Below are 18,329 nucleotides of genomic sequence, written 5' to 3' on the forward strand. Positions count from 1 at the left end.
CATGATTGAAATGTGAAAATCATCCATCCATCCATTTTCCATACCACTTAACCTACACAGGGTCATGGGATGCCTGGAGCCTATCCCAGAGAACTTGGGGCACAAGGCAGGAGACAATTGCACAATCCATCGATGGACACAATTGCACACACTCATTCTGGACAATTCTGGAAATGATAATCAGCCTACAAAGCATGTCTTTGGACTGGGGGAGGAAACCAGAGTATGGGAGCACGTGCTAGTTCCATGCACATAGGATAGAAGTGGGATTCAAACCCCCAAGGTGTGAGGTGTGAGGCAGACTTGATAGCCACTAAGTCACTGTGTCTATGTGAAAATCATGTCATGCTACAATGGAGAAGACTACGAAGTTGAATGCACTACGTGCTAGGACAGATATGAAGAATTGTACAAGAAGTTATTTTTTATATAATTTACATATTATTTACGTTATTAATTATTAAATTATAACACTCTAATCAACTGATTAACTTTCCAGTATCACATGCAAGACTTAAATTCATTAATGTTGTTATGTCATAAAACTATTACTGACATTTTAATTCACTCCAATGCCTCATTTCGGTCTTAATTGATTAATGGCATGTATTCTTTTTTATATCCATTAACTGATGTGTGCAGGTTGATAATAATCTGTCTTTTTTGTGTTCAAAGTTCTTTGATAATTTTCCGATGGTAATAGATGACAAGGGGATGTTACATGTATGCAACCATGTTCCCTTTCAAAGGAACCTCGACGTTGCATTTAGCATAACTCTATGGGAGCACCCTTGTGTGCGCGACCGGTATCTGAAACTTGTATAAAATCATGCCTCTATTTATAGGCCTGCCATGATCAGGTGCCAGGGCAATTAAATGTGTCACGTTTTATATATATATATATATATATATATATATATATATATATATATATATATATATATATATATATATGGCATCTGTGTACCGCGCCGTCAGCCTTATTATCTTCAGTGAGACGATTGTTTGTGTAACAAAAAGACGCTTCATTTCTCCTCTATATTTTCTCAAAATCTCTGAACTTTTCTATCCCTTTTTAAAAGAAAAGAGAAAGAAAGAATGAGCGAGTGAGAATTCAGAAAGTGTGTTACGCCTTGCTCCTGTTTCATCATGGGAGGAGACGGACACGCTTTCTGTGTGAAGTGTTTAGAATGGAGCATGTGACGGCAGTCCTTGAGGGGGCTGACTGTCAGCATCGTGATATTTTACGAGTAGGCAGCTCTGCTCGTGACTTGCTCTCTTCTCATCCAAAGGGAGATGGGTTTCAGAGCCTCACTGCCTTGGCAGCGGTAGGCCCAGGTCTTGGGGATCTCTTATGGATTTGGAAGAGGAGCTGGAGACGAGCGCCGCTCTACCTCTTGCTCTGTCTTCCGGGTCCAGGTCTCCGCCTGACTTTGGAGCTCACGTTGTGACTCCTCCTTCCCCTATGGGAAGCCAAAACACCTTCGCTGACTCCCAGGAGTCGGTAGGGGTGTCATTGCACCAAAAACTGAGAGCAGCTCTCAAACATATAAAGATCTGCTTGAGGTGATTACTAGGGCAGTTGAAAAGCTGAATATAGACTGGCTTCTGGGGAAAACCATACACTAACCATGTTTATAACTCCGTGACGTCTGATTACTCAGCCGTCATGGGGTATGAGCAGCACGACTATTTAGCGATGCCGAAGGTGGAGGAGGCGCTTGCGAGCCACCTCTCTCCATCAATGGCAGGTATTTTAGGGAGGCCGGCTTTGCCTTCCAAGCCATGTAAGGCCACCTAGGTGTTGGTGAGCAAAGCCTATGTGGCAGCGGGTCTTGCTTGTGGGTCACTGCATACAATGGCAATGTTGCAGGCCTACCAAGCAGACCTGCTGAGTGAGCTCGATACTGGGGAGGGAATTGGGCCCTAGGCAGTGGCAGAGCTATGCCGCGCCACAGATTTGTCTCTCCGGGCGACCAAGCTAACGGCCCGTCTTATCGACCGTTCAATGAGTAGCTTGGTTGTAATGAAGAGGCACCTATGGCTCAAGCTCTCAGGGATGGGGGGCAAAGTTTGGCCGCACAGTTAATGGCCTGTTTGGCCGCACAGTTAATGCCATCGCCGACAGGTTTCGCGAAGCAAAACAGCAAGCAACGGCATTCAGCCAGTTCCTTACCCGTTGTGTCAAGTTCACCCGGGCATCCATGAGTGGAGACCGGGCCAGCAAGAGTGCACTAGTGCAAGAGAGGCACAGAAGGCGAGTGTGGTGGCCCCCCTTAGAGAGCCAGGGGGACCGGGCAGCCACAGCCGCAGCTTGCCAACAGGCCTGATTTAACAATGATCATAAAAGCAAAGCACGCAAGGAAGGAACAGTCCTGATGGGCCACAGAGGGACGTATCAGGGGACATTAGGTTGTTAGGGCAGATAGCCCCCAGTGCTACTGTAGGGCCTCCCCTAGCCAAAGCTGTCCCAAGTTTTCAGCTTCTCTGGTCAGCTGTCACAGGGCAACGAAAATCTGATGCTTTCCCTCCAACAGAATGTGGAAAAGCTAACCTCACTAATAGACCATCTGGCAGCATGGAAACTACTGCCAATTGTGTCTCCATGGGTTCTGTCTACCATGGAAAAGGGTTACCGGGTCCAGTTCAGAGCTCGACCCCCCTGGTTCAGAGGTGTGGTCACCACAGTAGTCAGCACAGAGCAGAGCCCAACATTAGCACAGGAAGTCAGATCACTTTTGTACAAAGGGGACATAGAACATGTACCCCGTTCCCTAAGGGAGGGAGGTTTTTGCAGCCATTATTTCCTGGACCGCAAAAAAGATGGGAGTATGCGGCCAATTTTAGATCTGCATCATCTGAACCGTACTCTTTGGACATACAGGTTCAAGATGCTGACGCTCAAACTTATCATGCCACAAATTCAGTTCTAGGACTGGTTTGTGACAATAGATCTGAAAGATGCATAATTCCACAGGAATATCGCCCAGTCACAGAAAGTTCCTGAGGTTTGCGTTTGGAGACAATGCATACCAATATCGGGTTCTTCCCTTTGGGCTAGCTTTATCCCCTCGCACCTTCACAAAGTGCATGGATGCTGATCTGGCTCCTTTGCAACTCCAGGGCATCCGTGTACTAAACTACCAGGACGACTGGTTAATTCTAGCACTCTAGGGGTGTCTCCTTATTGCAAGATGGTAATGCCTCCCTCATGGGCTGGGGTGCAGTCTTAGATGGCTGTCCAGCTCACGGTCTTTGGAGCAGCCCTCATCTGGAGTGGTATATAAATTGCCTAGAGATGCAGGCCTTATTCCTAGCACTGAAATTCTTTCTTTCCCAATTGAGAGGTCACCATGTGTTAGTTGTGACAGACAACACAGCAGTGGTCCAATATATCGACCACCAGGAAGGATTCTGTTCGCGCCCCCTGTTCAAGCAGGCGCAACTAATCCTTCTATGGGCAGAGGGAAAGCTGTTGACAGTGAGTGAAATGTACATTGCAGGCAGCCGGAATGTGGGGGCAGACATTCTGCCGAGGCAGGGGCTGAGGCCCGGAGGTTGGAGGATCCATCCACAAGTGGTGGAGTCCATATGGCGGAGGTTCGGACAAGTGGAAGTGGATGTGTTCACCTCCGAGGAGACAACACACTGCCTGCTGTGGTTCACCCTCACTCCTCCTGCACCACTGGGGCTGGATGCCATGGTGCACATGTGGCCGAGGTCACGTCTATATGCTTTTCCCCCGATTGCTCTGCTCCCACAGGTTCTAGCGAGAGTTTGCCAAGGCCGTATACGTCTGCTGCTAGTAGCACCTTATTGGCCAGCTTGAACATGGTTCTCGGAGATAATATCCCTGCTAGACAACACTCCTTGGGAGATTCTCATCCTCAGGGATCTACTGTCTCAAGCCGGAGGGCTAATTTATCACCCTCAGCCGGAACTATGGAAGCTGTGGGTCTGGCCCCTCAGGACGGGCAGCAGCTCATAGATTCTGGTCTCACAACTGAGGTTGTAAAGACCATGTTGAATGCTAGAACACCATCCACAAGGAAATTATATGCACTCAAGTGGCGGCTTTTTGTCTTGTGAGGAACGTCAGCTAGACCCAGTGAACTGTGCAGTAGCTACAGTCCTGGAGTTCTTACAAGGACGTTTATCAATGGGGTTGGCTCCTTCTACAATCAGGGTTTACGTGGCCGCCATTTTGGCCAGCCACGTCCCTGTTGATTGAGCCTCTGTGGGGCAACATCTTCTAACTTCGTGGTTCATGTGTGGTGTCAGGCAGCTGAGGCCCATCTGCAGGCCACGCATACCTTCCTGGGACCTTTCTGTGGTCCTGGAAGGTCTGTCAGGGGCCCCATTTGAGCCCTTAGTGTCAGCCTCTGAGAAGCTTCTGACTCTAAAGGTAGCTCTTCTGCTGGCCCTGACATCTCTCAAGCGAGTAGGAGATCTATAAGCTCTCTCTGTTGCCCCTTCCTGCCTTTACTTTGCCCCAGGATTAGCCAAGGCCTTCCTGTATCCTAGCCCGGATTATATTCCTAAACTTCCTACATCGGCTGCCCACCCTGTGGTGTTGCAGGCTTTCTGCCCTACTCTGTTCCTCACACTGGAACAAGAGAGGATGCACCTGCTGTGTCCAGTAAGGGCTCTCTATACTTATGTCCACTGCTCCGGCCACTGGTGTAAGTCGGAGCAGCTGCTGGTCTGCTTTGGTGGAGACAGTAGAGGTGATGCTGTGTCAAAGCAGCGCATCTCTAATTGGGTAGTGGAATCAATCTCTATTGCTTATGAGGTGCGCGGTCTCGCTACGCCTCTGGCCATAAGGGCTCATTCTACTAGGACTTTGTCCAAAGGGGTATCCTTACAGGATGTGTGTGCTGCTGCAGGGTGGTCTATGCCACACACATTCATTTGTTATTGCAGCCCGGATATTCAGTCCACCCCGGGCTCGAGTGTCTTGCAGTGACCCTCGGGTTTGGGTCTTTTTAAACAGGCCGTACCCTCGGTATGATGGAGTGGGTATTCTTGTTCCCATAGTGTTATGCTAAACACAACGTTGAATTCCCTTTGCGTAGCTTTGTCATACCACGGCAAGCCTGTGAATTGCATCTTCTCTTCAGATAATAGAGGCTGATGGCGCGGTTCACGGGTGCTATATATATATATATATATATATATATATATATATATATATATATATATATATATATATATCACACGTCACGCTTGCCACGTCACCTGATCATGGCAGGCCTATAAATAGAGGCATGATTTTACACAAGCTTCAGATGCCGCTCATGTGCGCAAGGGCACTCCCATAATGTTATGCTAAACCCAACGTCTCAGGGAAGAGGGTTACATGCATAACCCAGACGTTTTTACCTAAGGGAAACAGGACATGGTTACATTTAACCATGGATTTTCTGTATACAGAAAATCATTTAAATTTCATTTGTCTTAATTACAAGTTTGCATTGTTTTTTAAAAGGTTTGTCAAAATAAATTGGTATAGCCTATATATTCTCATGAGAAAATACTGTTATTTTTTAATTACAATCATAATCAATTCTCCTATAGTTTGAGTGGACAATTTGAATAATTGTGGGTAATGTTTATTTTATACAATAATTTTTGCTGATTTATTTGAAGGGTACAAGGCATTAACTTCTAACATTATAACATAAGATAAAAATCCTTTTTCGTACCTAACATTTCAGATGCCCTTCCTCACACTCCGTGCAGTTTGCAGATAATTTCCTGAGTAATTTATCAGCATTGGGATAATGATCATAGTCAGTGAGGGATTTTAATTTATTTGGCGTGAGTTCTTTGACACTCACATGCTGGCAGTTCTTCATGACAGATGTCCTTGCATAACCACAATGAAAGCTGATTATTAGCATTGTGATAGTTAAAGATTAAACAATGTTGCAAAAGAAACCAAGACGCCAAAACTTTTTAAAACAGTTTTAAAATCCCCAAATGTGCAATAGGTATATTTATACCAGAATATAATAAACATATGTATACATGTTTGTGTAATTATGAACGTTTGTGTGTGTGTGTGTGTGTGTGTGTGTGTGTGTGTGTGTGTGTGTGTGTGTGTGTGCGCACAGGTATGAGGATCTTGGTAAACCTGCTCTTGGACACCCTACCCATGCTGGGCAACGTGCTCCTGCTCTGCTTCTTCGTCTTCTTCATCTTCGGCATCATCGGCGTGCAGCTGTGGGCAGGGCTTCTGCGCAATCGCTGCTATCCCGATAAGAATTTCACCCTGTGAGTTTGACCTTTCACCTCTGACCTTGGCTGTACTGTCATGCATCATTATATTAAATGATAAACAAATTAAAACTGACACTTCTTTGTGATTGGATATAATCCGCAATGATTAATGTTTTTGTTTTTGTTTTTCTTTTGACATTTTACCTCTATCTTCTGCTTTTAGTCTATTCCAAGGTTGTTGTTTTTTTAAGTTTCAAGTGTCAGAGTAACTGAATTACTTCAGGACATTCCACAAAATGTAGGGATCAGCAAAATACTTTGTACTTTGTATGTACGATGGAATGGGGAAGGACTATATTCTTTCCTAGTGTATGCTTCTTTAGAAGTGTTTTATTATTTAGTTTAATTAATTTTGACATACCAACATGTTCCATGTAGTAAACTATAGCATCCATCCATCCATGCATTTTTCTACACATATCCTACACATGGTCATGGGGGAGCCTGGAGTCTATTCCTGGGGACTTGGGACACAAGGCAGGGGATACCCTGGACGGAATTCCAACCCATTTCAGGGTACAATCACATACACTCACTCACCCATTCACACACTACAGGCAATTTAGAGATGTCAATCCGCCTACAATGCATGTCTTTGGACAATAATAACACAGCTTTTGATATTGGTTTCCTTAACACTAAGTAAAATTATAAAACTCGATAATGCTCGATTCTTATTGGTCAGATGGTTCTACAACAGCAGCTCTTATAATAGCTCTGTTCAAGGTTTATATTAACGTGCTTGTTCTTAAATGTTAACAAGTCTATATAGTAACAACTTACACAGGAACTTGAGTAGTTGTGGATATGGTGAGTATGGTGAGTATGGTGAGTTTCCCTGAGGAAACCCCTGAAGCATGAGTAAAACATGCAAACTCTGTGAACACAGGGCAGAGGTGGGATTCGAACCCCCAACAAAGTACAAAGATATGCATTATAGGCTGATTGGCATTTCCAAATTGTTCATAGTCTGTGAATGTGTGTGTGACTGTGCCCTGTGATGGGTTGGCTCCCCGCCCATGGTGTCCCCCGCCTTGTGCCCTGTCCCCACAACCTTATGTAGAATAAGCGGTATGTCAAATGGATAGACAGACATTTTTAAGGTTATTTATTTATTTATTTATCTATCTATCTATTTATTTATTTATTTATTTATTTATTTTTCTATTGAAAAAAAATCCTTTGCAGCAAACAAAAAGTTATGAGCTGTGTCACTCTGACAAGGAACCTAGTGCACACACACACGCACACACACACACACACACACACACACACACACACACACACACACACACACACACGCATGCACACACACATGCACGCACACCAAGTAAGTGAACTTTATTTAGCCATTGAGAGGATGAAAGCATTAGACGAACTGAACCTTGGTGCTGTACTAAGATAGAGTCCTTTAGCACAGCCTCTTAGTTTCTTTTTCTCTCTCACATGGCTGGAGAGCTCTCTTGAAAAGTGGAAGAGCTTGCAGTTCTCAGTCAATTCAGGTATATTCTGCCTTATTCCAAAAATCAATATGATTTAAGGCAAAAGCACTTGAATACAGCAAGAGTGACAAAGAGCAGAGAGGAATAAAATACACTTTATTGCACTGGATTAATAAGTTTAGGACAAAAAAATGCTTGGTTTCCTTAACACTAAGCACAATTATAAAAATGATAAAACAGGCTACAGGGTTGTTGAATGCTCAATTCTGATTAATCAGAACTTCCTACAACAGCAGCTATTATAGTAGCTCTGTCCAGGTTTTATATTAATGTACTTGTTCTTAAACGTTCTTAAACAAGTCTATAGTATCAACTTAAAAAGGAACTTGAGAAATATGAATATGGTGATGTATTTATTTATATTTTTGCTAAGATTTTTTTTTTAATTTAGCAATCTTGAAAGGAGTCTTCACTGTTAGCACTTTGTCACAGAGCTCAAGCTGTAACTTTGAGTTGCTTATTAACTTACTATTACTATTAAGAGAATAAAAAAAGTGAGGCTGTTGGGGGAACAACTGTTAACATAAGTGATAACGTGAACTAACTTGTTTCATGGACATTCCACAACATTAACTGTAACTATAAATGGATAAAAATGTCAATCTTTAATAAGAACTGTAATTGTTGGCGAACTGTCATAAAAGAGGAATTAAACACTTAAGGATGTAATCATTCCTTTAAAAATGAATTAAACAGTGAATATTTTCTGGATCTCTGATTAATGAAGAACGAGCTCACTCTTGGAAGTATTTAAACGATTACATTCTGATGAAAAATATTTAATTGAACCTATTACACCAATTCCTATTAGGAAGTAAGATAATGTAGTTTTATTTTTCCTGCCGAGTAACCAGTGCATGCTGATATATTCGCAAACTACTATTTAAATTGTTAGCAGGTGAACTATTAGCTAGTTATGACTTTCTCCTTTCTAGCAACTGTTGTGTGTAGTGTCCCAAAAGTCATGTTGCTTTCAGTTTCCTCAACAACTTTTATTTGTTCACAAATTTAATTACAAGTCTTCAGTGATAGGGATGCATATAACATTCGACTACATCAAAAAGGTGTCTCAGCACGTCCCCAGATGAGGCGCTCCTGATTTGCATGAAGAGTTGGAGGAACAGATAAACAAACAGCACCGTGATGAAGTCTCTGACCTCAGGCTGTTGGAAAATGAAAGAACAAACTTACTAACAAAGTTATTAAGGGCATGAGAATTCATATGAAATGCCTCGTTTTACTGGTTGTTCCTCAAATTATGACAGGATAGACACCACGAACATGGCTGCTGGCTGAATCTTGTCAGTCCTGTAGACTTCAACGCATAGATGTCTATCACTGTCAATACACTACTCAAGGGAGATGCGACAAATATTTTTTTTTCTAGAGAATATATTTCTAATTGCGTTGTATTTCAAGAATTCACACTCCCTCTCTGAATCGCTCCTGCTCCCTCCAGACAAAGTGCTTCTATTTAACCTTCTCTCAGAGCTCAATAAAGTGTGATTATAAATCTAAATTTGAAAAATGCAAATCATTTTCTTAGTCTAACCTACCATTTCATAAAACCGCTCTCTCTTGTTGCCCAGGTTTCATCAATATTATGAGTCTCATTCTTGTCCTCTGCAGTTCCCATGCCAACAATTGGCACTTTACGTTTGTAGTTGTATACCATATAATGTGTGAGGATATGAGACATTTTGATCTTTTACCATCTTTTTATTTACATACATTTGATATCATAGAGTGCTGGGTCAGCCGCAGGAGTAGTGTATGGAGTGTATTAGGGTTAAGTGCCTTGCTGAAAGTGGGAGATAATATGATTTGGTCTGGTGCCTTAGTGTCTCTGGATTGGGTTCATTTGTTTTTCTGAGTCGTTCATAATGTTCGCCTAAAGCCTGATATTTTCACTGCTGCTTCCACACTTCTCTCCACACTAGTAAACAAGTTAAAGTATACCTGTTAGGCATGTAACTGAACATGAATGCATTATTTGCAATGAATATGTTCTAAATAGATACTAATACAGATACGAATAAGAGGTGCATTATTAATTTTTTTAGGAAGCTTGCCAAAAAAGGTTCACAGGGCATCTGGACTAAGATGTGTGCATCAATACTGGGATTCTGCAGGTGACACACACAAAAAAAGATGCACAAGTGGGAGTCTTAAAAGTTAATTAAAACAAGATGCTTTATTACATGTAAAGCGACAACTTGTGGAGTCTTCAGCAGTGTTAAATGTATTTAGTAATTTTGTATTTCATTTATTTATTTATTTTTTGTAGTTGTTGTTTGTCTCTCCATTTTCTCACAAATTTGGTCTTGGCCAGTTCTCACCCACCAGTCAGCTTTACCCATCATACGATAGCTACAGTTGAGGTCATAAGTTTATATACGCCTTGCAGAATCTAAAAAATGGTAATAATTTAAAAAATAAGAAGGATTTGATCAATGACTGTATTTGTTGTTGTTTGTTTTGTGATAGTTGCTCATGAGTTCCTTTTTTGTCCTGAGCACTTAAACTACCCATTGTTCTTCAGAAAAATCGTCCACGTCCTGGACATTCTTTGCTTTTCCAGCATCTTCTTCATATTTGACACCTTTTCAACAATGGATATATCATGTTGAGATCCATCTTTTCACACTTAGGACAACTGAGGGACTCGTACACAACTATTACAAAAGGTGCAAACATTCACTGATGTAAACTTTTGAACAGGATAATCGGTATAAATTATTATTTTGTTTCAAGATCTTTTTTTCATTTAGTACTGCCACTCAGAAGCTACATAAGATATTTACATGTTTCAAAATAATAAAAAAATAATAACAATTTTTCACCACTCATCCTGTTCAAAAGTTTACACCCCCTGGATCTTAATGTATCATGTTGCCTTCTTGAGCATCAGTGACTGTTTGCACCTTTGGTAATAGTTGTGTACGAGTCCCTCAGTTGTCCTCAGTGTGAAAAGATGGATCTCAACATCATATGTCTCAGGACAAACAAGGGACTCTTGAACAAGTATCACAAAACATAAAACATTTGTTGATCATCCAGGTAACAACACACAGTATTAAGTATGAACCGTATATAAACTGGATCATTTGTGTAAATTCAGTTATTATTGTGTTTTGTGTTATCTGTTATGTGTAGTAGCTTATTCAGGGCAGTACTGAATGAAAAACAAAATGCCATTTTTATGATCCCTCTTTATAAAATTATTTAACGTTTTACAGATTCTGCAAGGCATATGTAAACTTATGACCTCAGCTGTGCCAACTGAGTAGTTGAAGGCTAACACATGCTTCCTTCGAGACATCTGAAGTCAGCCAACTGCATTTTTTTTTTCAAAATGCTGCTCATGTTGCATCACAGGGCAGTGTACTGTATCGGAGTTTCGGGAAAGTGCTGTCTGGTTTCTTCCACATACATGAGCTCACATACTCCCACATTTGGTTAGTGTCGCTATGATTGACATGGCATCGTCAGAATTGAACTTGCAATCTCCGGACAATAGTGCAAAAGCTTTCCTGTTGTGCTCTATTTTTAATTTCATTTCATTGTTTATATCATTTTGATACCCTCTCCGGAAGCCCATAAAGGTTCTAGCATGGTTCTAAGTAAAATGTAGACATACGTTCTAGCCTTTAGAAGGCAAAAAGTAACAATTTCTCCAGGCAGCACTCATCATTCCCTGATTTAACAAATCTGATTAAGCTCCTCAGCTAATTATATATATATGGAGAGTGTGACATCTGTGATGTATGAAATCTTTTCCATTTCTAGAGTGCTGTTTGCCTTTAAAGGCTGCATTTCACTTTATCTGAGTTGCATTGTTGTTGATTTTGAGGGATTCCTTTATTTATCTATTTATTTATTAATTTTAAAAAGGATGAGTCATATGCCTCTCTAGTCTTTGTATATCACAGGTTTGTAATTGGCACTGTTTTAGAGACCAGATCTATTTTTTTCTCCTTTGATCAGTGAATTTTTTCTTTCGGAATAAAAAAAACAGCATCTTTGTAGCTGTAGATCAAATGCCATTAGGCTGAATTGTGCTTATCTTGACATGATTTGCATATAGCTTTCAGTTGCTGACACCTGTGCTTTGAGGTGCTGCTTTGTTTGGTTTTCATCTGTAGATGATGTACACTGTAATCCAGTCTGATCAACATGTTTAATCTGCTGTCTGATCTCCATTCCCATCCCTTCCTATAATAAGATAAAATACAGGAACACAAAAAACTCTTAAATCGGTGAATCATACAGAATACCTAGATTTGAAATAACAAAATTTTGACACATTTTAGTTTGGAAATTAAAGATTTTATTTATTTATTATTTTTTTTATAAGATTGCTGATGTGCATTTTAAAATTCAAGATGGACTTAAGGTGATTATTTATGTTGGATTCCAATAAGTCACAGTTAAATGGCACATTTCACCCTACAGGCAGTCAATGTAGTACATACTAGTTAAATGAATGGTGTGGTTTATTATCTTTCAGTTGGTTATTTAACTGCTATGGGTAGGTAGGGTTTTGCTTACAGCACATTCCATGTAAATAAAAAAAAAGTTTTCATCGGACATCAATGATTTCCTATATATATTTTGAAAATGCCTGCTTTATGTCTAGATTGTCATTTAGTAGCTGCCATCAGTTGTAAGAATTTATTTAAATGATTTTAATTTGGATAAATCATCAGTTTCATTACCCTAAGAATCTGAAACATTCATTCATTCATCTTTATCCTGGTTGCAATCATGGTAGATCTGGTTCATGTTCCCAGAACAGTGGGCATGGGGCATATATACACCCAGGATGGGATGCTAGTCCATCACAGAGCACAGTTGGAACATGTGACAGAGATATATTTGTGGAGATTGTAGTACTCAAATGGCCCTCCAGGTCTTGGCAACCCCCTGAGCAAGCACAGTAACGGTGATGATGATTGATGGCTCTGGAGGGGTGCACAGTAAGGCATATGCTAAACAGAACATATATTCTACACCTGAATTTTTAATACAGGTACAGAGTTATGAACAGGGGTATTACAGTGGGTGGGGTTGGGAAGGATAGTGTTCCTGACTAACTAGGGCTCCTGGTGGAGCAGATCCTCAAGGGGCCAGGGCTAAAAAACTTCAAGAAAAGGGCAAGGGAGCCCACAGAGGCAGCATAAGTACGTATATGGACAAAAACTTATTTGGAACACTCCTGTCTATGAACCACTCTTTATATTTCCTTGCGTTTCATCTTTTATTCCCTTTGGCAAAATTTGGGGAAGTGGTAGCTCTGTGCACTCTTAAAAAAAAAAAATCCTAAAAGAATCCTAAAAAAAGTTTCTTAGTTTGTTCCTACGGGGGAATCGACAAAGGTTCATTGTAGAAGCCAACAACAGAGTGTTTCCTTCCTACAGTAAAAGCACTCTATGAAAATGCATTTGTTCATTTCTCTTTACCTTGGTCATGGTTACAGTGAATTAAAAGTCTATCCTGAGAACATTGGTCACAAGGCAGTTATACACCCTGGATGGGACACCAGTCCATTGCATCCACACACATTCACACCAAGGTGTAATTACCTTAAGAAACTTTAATTATCCACAGAACCCCACAGTAACCTGTACTAGTAAACAAAATGGTGATTCATTCCTCCAATCCTAAAAATCCTGGGTTGCCTGAACAGGGTATTAGTCCAACCCAGTAAATGGAAAGTTGTGGGTTTAAATCCCAGAAATTCCAGAGAGCAACTGTTGAGCAATTGAACAAGGCCTTTAATCCTTGATCACTTAGATGTAGGTTTAGATTAAATCCCGCCTCACTTATAAAAGCGTCTCTGAAATGAATAAATGTAAATCACCTGAAAAAGTGTTCTAGGCATTTTGCCAGTCTCATCGCTATGTGAGGTTGGTGAGGGCTTTAACTTCTAGCTGCAAAGGAATTATGGGAATCATTGTACTGCTTGGGTGCCAGCATATTTTACTTTTGTGGAACCAAGTCTTTCCTTTCTCTTTCAAAGGTTGAAATGAAAAATGGAATTTGTTATGTCACAGTAATTGCTTGATCAAATGCAATGAGGCAAAAAAACCCAAACTTTTTTCTATTATAGAAAGCTGCTCAGCTATGTGGGGTATATTCTAACACGTCAACTCCTGATTCAGGTGTACTCCTGGGCAGGTAGGGGCGAGGGTGTGTGTAGGGTCTTTATTTCACAAAATTGGCCCAAGCTCAGGGGCTAAAGAGTAACTCTAGAAGCATTTGCTTGGGTATCTGGGTGTAATGAAGCAGAAGGCATAATGGGGCTGTTATCATTCATGCTGTGGTGGTGTGTCTTGAGCATAACGTTGCTAGAAGTTTGTGATATTCCACTGCATTAATCTCTCTCTTTCTCTATCTCTCTCTGTCTTTTCATTTCCATTTATCGGTCCAGTATGTCGCTGTGTGAGGGTAATGTGGCAGTGAAGGGGCTGATGGGTAAATTGTTGTTCTGACCTTTATGTGTCTTGTGTAATGGTCACGGTGGAGTACAATATGTGAGAAGATGGATGAAGATGTTGGCATGTGTGTGTTTGTGAGGTCCCAGATATCTAGAAAGACTTCAGTCCGAGTGTCATTTGAAAGGTCTCGCTGTCTTAAAGCAGTCTAAATTTCACTGTAATTATGTAGGCAAGTATGTGTCCTGTTCATGAACCACTAACATCCTATTTCATCCTCTCAGATCATACAGTACATGAGTGCATATATATCTCTACTGACAGAGCATGTGGTTTTGCATCTTTCACTTGTGTTTTTTTTTTGTTGTTTTTTTTACCTACATGAAGTTAGATGTAGGATATGAGAATTTGGAATAATGTCAGGTCCTCGAATGATAGCTTGAAGCAATGCAACGTATGATTTTTGGAACATTATAAGTGCCAAGATTTGTCCAATTTACGCCTTATAACAAGCATTTAAAAAACTTTTGTAATGATCAGGGAAGGGTTTGCTTTGTAAAATATGGCTTGGAAAATGTATTTATTAACAGATGTATAAAATTGTGCCTCAGTCTTCCTCCACATTTTGTAAAGATAATCCCTATCTGGATGCAATCCTGATTAATGTCGTCCACAAAACAACATATACAGAATCCTGACAAAAATTCTGATGAAGTCATGTATAATGCAATGTATAAAACATTTTTTTTTAAAAATTTATTTATTTTTACAGTTTTCTGCCATTGCCAAAAAACAAATGTTTGCATATCCAGCCAAAATGCTATTAGATTTTACAGGGCTTAGCTTGGCACAATTTGCATACAGATTTAAATTGCTGTGCATTGAGATGCTGCTTTTTTGCTCTGTTTCTAATTATGTGTGCTCTAATCCAGCCTGATTACCGAATCTTTATATCTTGAATGACTTGTGTCTGTTTGTGTCATGAAGTCTCATCTTGAGTGATCAACCTCTCTGCTGCTGATGTATTTGAAGAATACAATACCTCAATGACCCTAATGTGCTCCAAATCCCGCTGTGCAATGACATGGTGATGATTGACAGCTCTGTTGGTGTCCATGCTGGGGGTGGGGGTGATAGGTAGGGTGATGTGTGCAGTCCATCTGAATTAGTAACATAGCTTCAAATCTATAAATTGTTCTCTTTATATCATTTTGTCTCCCCTTTATATATGTTATGGGTGCATTCTTATAAACTTATATTTAAGCGGCAAATTCATTGAAAACAATCCTGTTGTTTATTGGTGAGGGTTTTGTCTGGAACAGAAATGGGAACACTGCACTGTTTAAGTGGATGTCTATTGTTTTGTTTTAAGTCAAAAGATAAATATAAAAATAATTATTTACTTCATAAGACTAAACCAGCAGTGACAAATAAATCCTGCTAAAGGCATTAGAACATTACTTAACATGAATTGTTTTACATTAGTTATTTATATAGTGATTTGCAAGGGACCTCATCGGTCAATTTCACAATATCATTGAAAGTAAAAGGGGAAAGAATGAGTGAACTTAGTTTTCTTCTTCCCATGATCTTCAGGAAATTCTGCTGTTAACTTCTTTTATTTTTTTCTCAACACAGTTACCCAAACACATCCACCAGTAAGAAATATATGGAATATTCCACGATTTAAATGTTCATGAAATATTCCCTTTTTTCTTTTCAGTAACATATGAAGACACTTTGAAATTACAACACTGTTACCTAAATTATAGACTGCAAATAAATGATTAATAAATCATTAGAATGATCTTAATGTCCTCATGTCATTAGCAGGTTAACACTAGTTAATCACATTGTGTTACTTTCAACCCTGTTATTCATACATAAGCAAAATCCAATTGATTGTCAACAAAGAAATCTCATAAAAATTATTTTTTTTGAATGGTTTTTTTGAATTATTAATTTATTTGAATGGTTAAATATATGTTTTCTTAGGTTGAAACATGGTCAAAAAGCTATATAATTGGTAATGGCAATACATGGACTTGGCAGAGGAAACACCATGATGCAGACACCATGATGTTCTTTGCCTTCTCCTCTTCCAAACTTTTTCTTTGGGTGTTATCCTGTACACATGAGCTTCCAGAAAGTGTTACAGTCTACTGAAGCTTTTTCTTAAAGGGATGTTTTTTTTTTTGGAGTAGTGTGTTAATGGACAAATACATCAGACACTACAGCTTTCTCTCCAAGTCTGGTACCCACTTTCATGTAGAACGACAGATTGTTTTTAAAGCTGTTGTGTAATAGTGCTTCCAAGTTGTGCTAATGCAATTGACCTATGAAATGAGCCTGAAATAAGCAGTTATATTTATGAGTGACAAAAATACTGCCAATTCTACTTTCCACTGCATCCTAAAGTAACTGTATGCTACATATCTTTTCTCAATATTTGAACAAACTGTCATACCAAATGGTAATACTATTAAAGAGAAAAGTGGGTTGAGTATAATTATTCAGGTCTTGTAGGGTTTTTGTACTCTATGTGTCTGGAGAAATTATCCTCATTAGCATGTTCATTTCTTTAACTACTATTATACAATAAACTATGGTTTTTGTGTGTTTAGGAAGAACTAAATAGTTGCAAAACACTAGTTTTGCACAAGTTTGCATGAGTAATCTGTTTGATTCAGTCGTTTCTTTAACCCCATAAAATGCTGTATTTCTTTATTCAACTTAAAGTGGTAATGACCACGGGTTTATGGAATTGAACTTGCTTGTGACATGAGTATTTTGATTATTGTTATATGTTGGAAATAGTTATTGGAGTGATAGTGTGCTGTGTGAACAAAGAAAATTGTTCTATAAAAACTAGGACACTACACAGTGTTAATAGATTCTAAGACTTTCATTTCAATCTCTTTTTCAGATCTACAGGAATGGCCCTTCCCACTCCCTACTACTCCCCTGATGAGGAAGATGAGCGACCATTCATTTGCTCTCTGCCCCAGGATAATGGAATCATGTCATGTAACGATGTCCCGGCACGGCGTGAGGGAGGCCGTGAGTGCTGTTTGGATGTGGAGGATGCTCTTCACTTACAGACTCTGGGCCTGGCAGCTGATCCCCTCCTCAATGCCAGCATGGGTGCTGTGCCAGGCCTCTGTGTCAACTGGAACCGCTATTACACCCAGTGCCGCACAGGCTACTCCAACCCGCATAAGGGTGCCATTAATTTTGACAACATTGGCTATGCATGGATCGTGATCTTCCAGGTGGGCTTGGGCATGTGGTAATGTTCACAATTGAATTGAATTAACATTAACTGTTCAGCTATAGTGTTGCAGGTGTGGATGAGAAATGCAATCTAATATTTACTACTGAAACACAAATCATCTAATGTACTGAACACTAGTGCAGAATTAGCAAATATTCTTATTATCCCATTAAATGGTCCATATACATCACTCTAGACCATTTTATTCCTAGCCTAATGCACATTTTGTAGTTTTACAACCATGAATGACAACGGGATTATATGTCAATAACAACAATGACAACAACAACAACAACAACAACAACAATAAATGATATTATTATTATTATTATTATTATTATTAATAATAATAATAATAATAATAATAATAATAATAATAATAATAATAATAATAATAATCATCATCATCTATACACAATGATAATACTGAACTTGGGGGGGATCAATTTGCAAGTTATTTACAAATATTAAGAAAATAAAAGTTATGATTGCATAAGAATTCACCCTGTTACTGTGAAACCCCTAAATAAGTTCTGATGCAACCAGTTGCGATCATAAGTCACATAATTTGTTGAATTGAGTTCAGCAGTGTGTAAAGTGTCACTGGATCTCAATACAAATAAACATGTTCCTGGACATTTCTGGAGTTTATTAGAGAATATACCCAAACAGACATGATCATAAAAACCAATGAGCTATCAGAACAAATCTAGGTGAAAGTTCTACAAAAGGATCAATCAAGGTATTATGCAGCATTATATGTTATTAAAAATTAAAAGAATGATATAACCACATCTCTGCGTTGAGGAGGCTGTCTACAAAAAGTCAGTGACT

General features: G+C 39.6%; 1 protein-coding gene across 1 annotated transcript in view; it reads left to right on the forward strand.

Annotated features, from left to right (window-relative positions):
• Positions 1-18,329, forward strand: part of LOC108272343 (voltage-dependent T-type calcium channel subunit alpha-1I) — a 143,720-nt gene that overhangs the window by 34,019 nt on the left and 91,372 nt on the right. The window contains exons 4-5 of the mRNA XM_053684293.1: positions 6,117-6,276; positions 17,148-17,493. Of these exons, the coding sequence (XP_053540268.1) occupies positions 6,117-6,276; positions 17,148-17,493 (506 nt within the window). The remainder of the gene's footprint in view (positions 1-6,116; positions 6,277-17,147; positions 17,494-18,329) is intronic.

This window comes from Ictalurus punctatus, chromosome 12 (assembly GCF_001660625.3).
Source record: "Ictalurus punctatus breed USDA103 chromosome 12, Coco_2.0, whole genome shotgun sequence".
NCBI classification, from domain to species: Eukaryota; Metazoa; Chordata; class Actinopteri; order Siluriformes; family Ictaluridae; genus Ictalurus; species Ictalurus punctatus.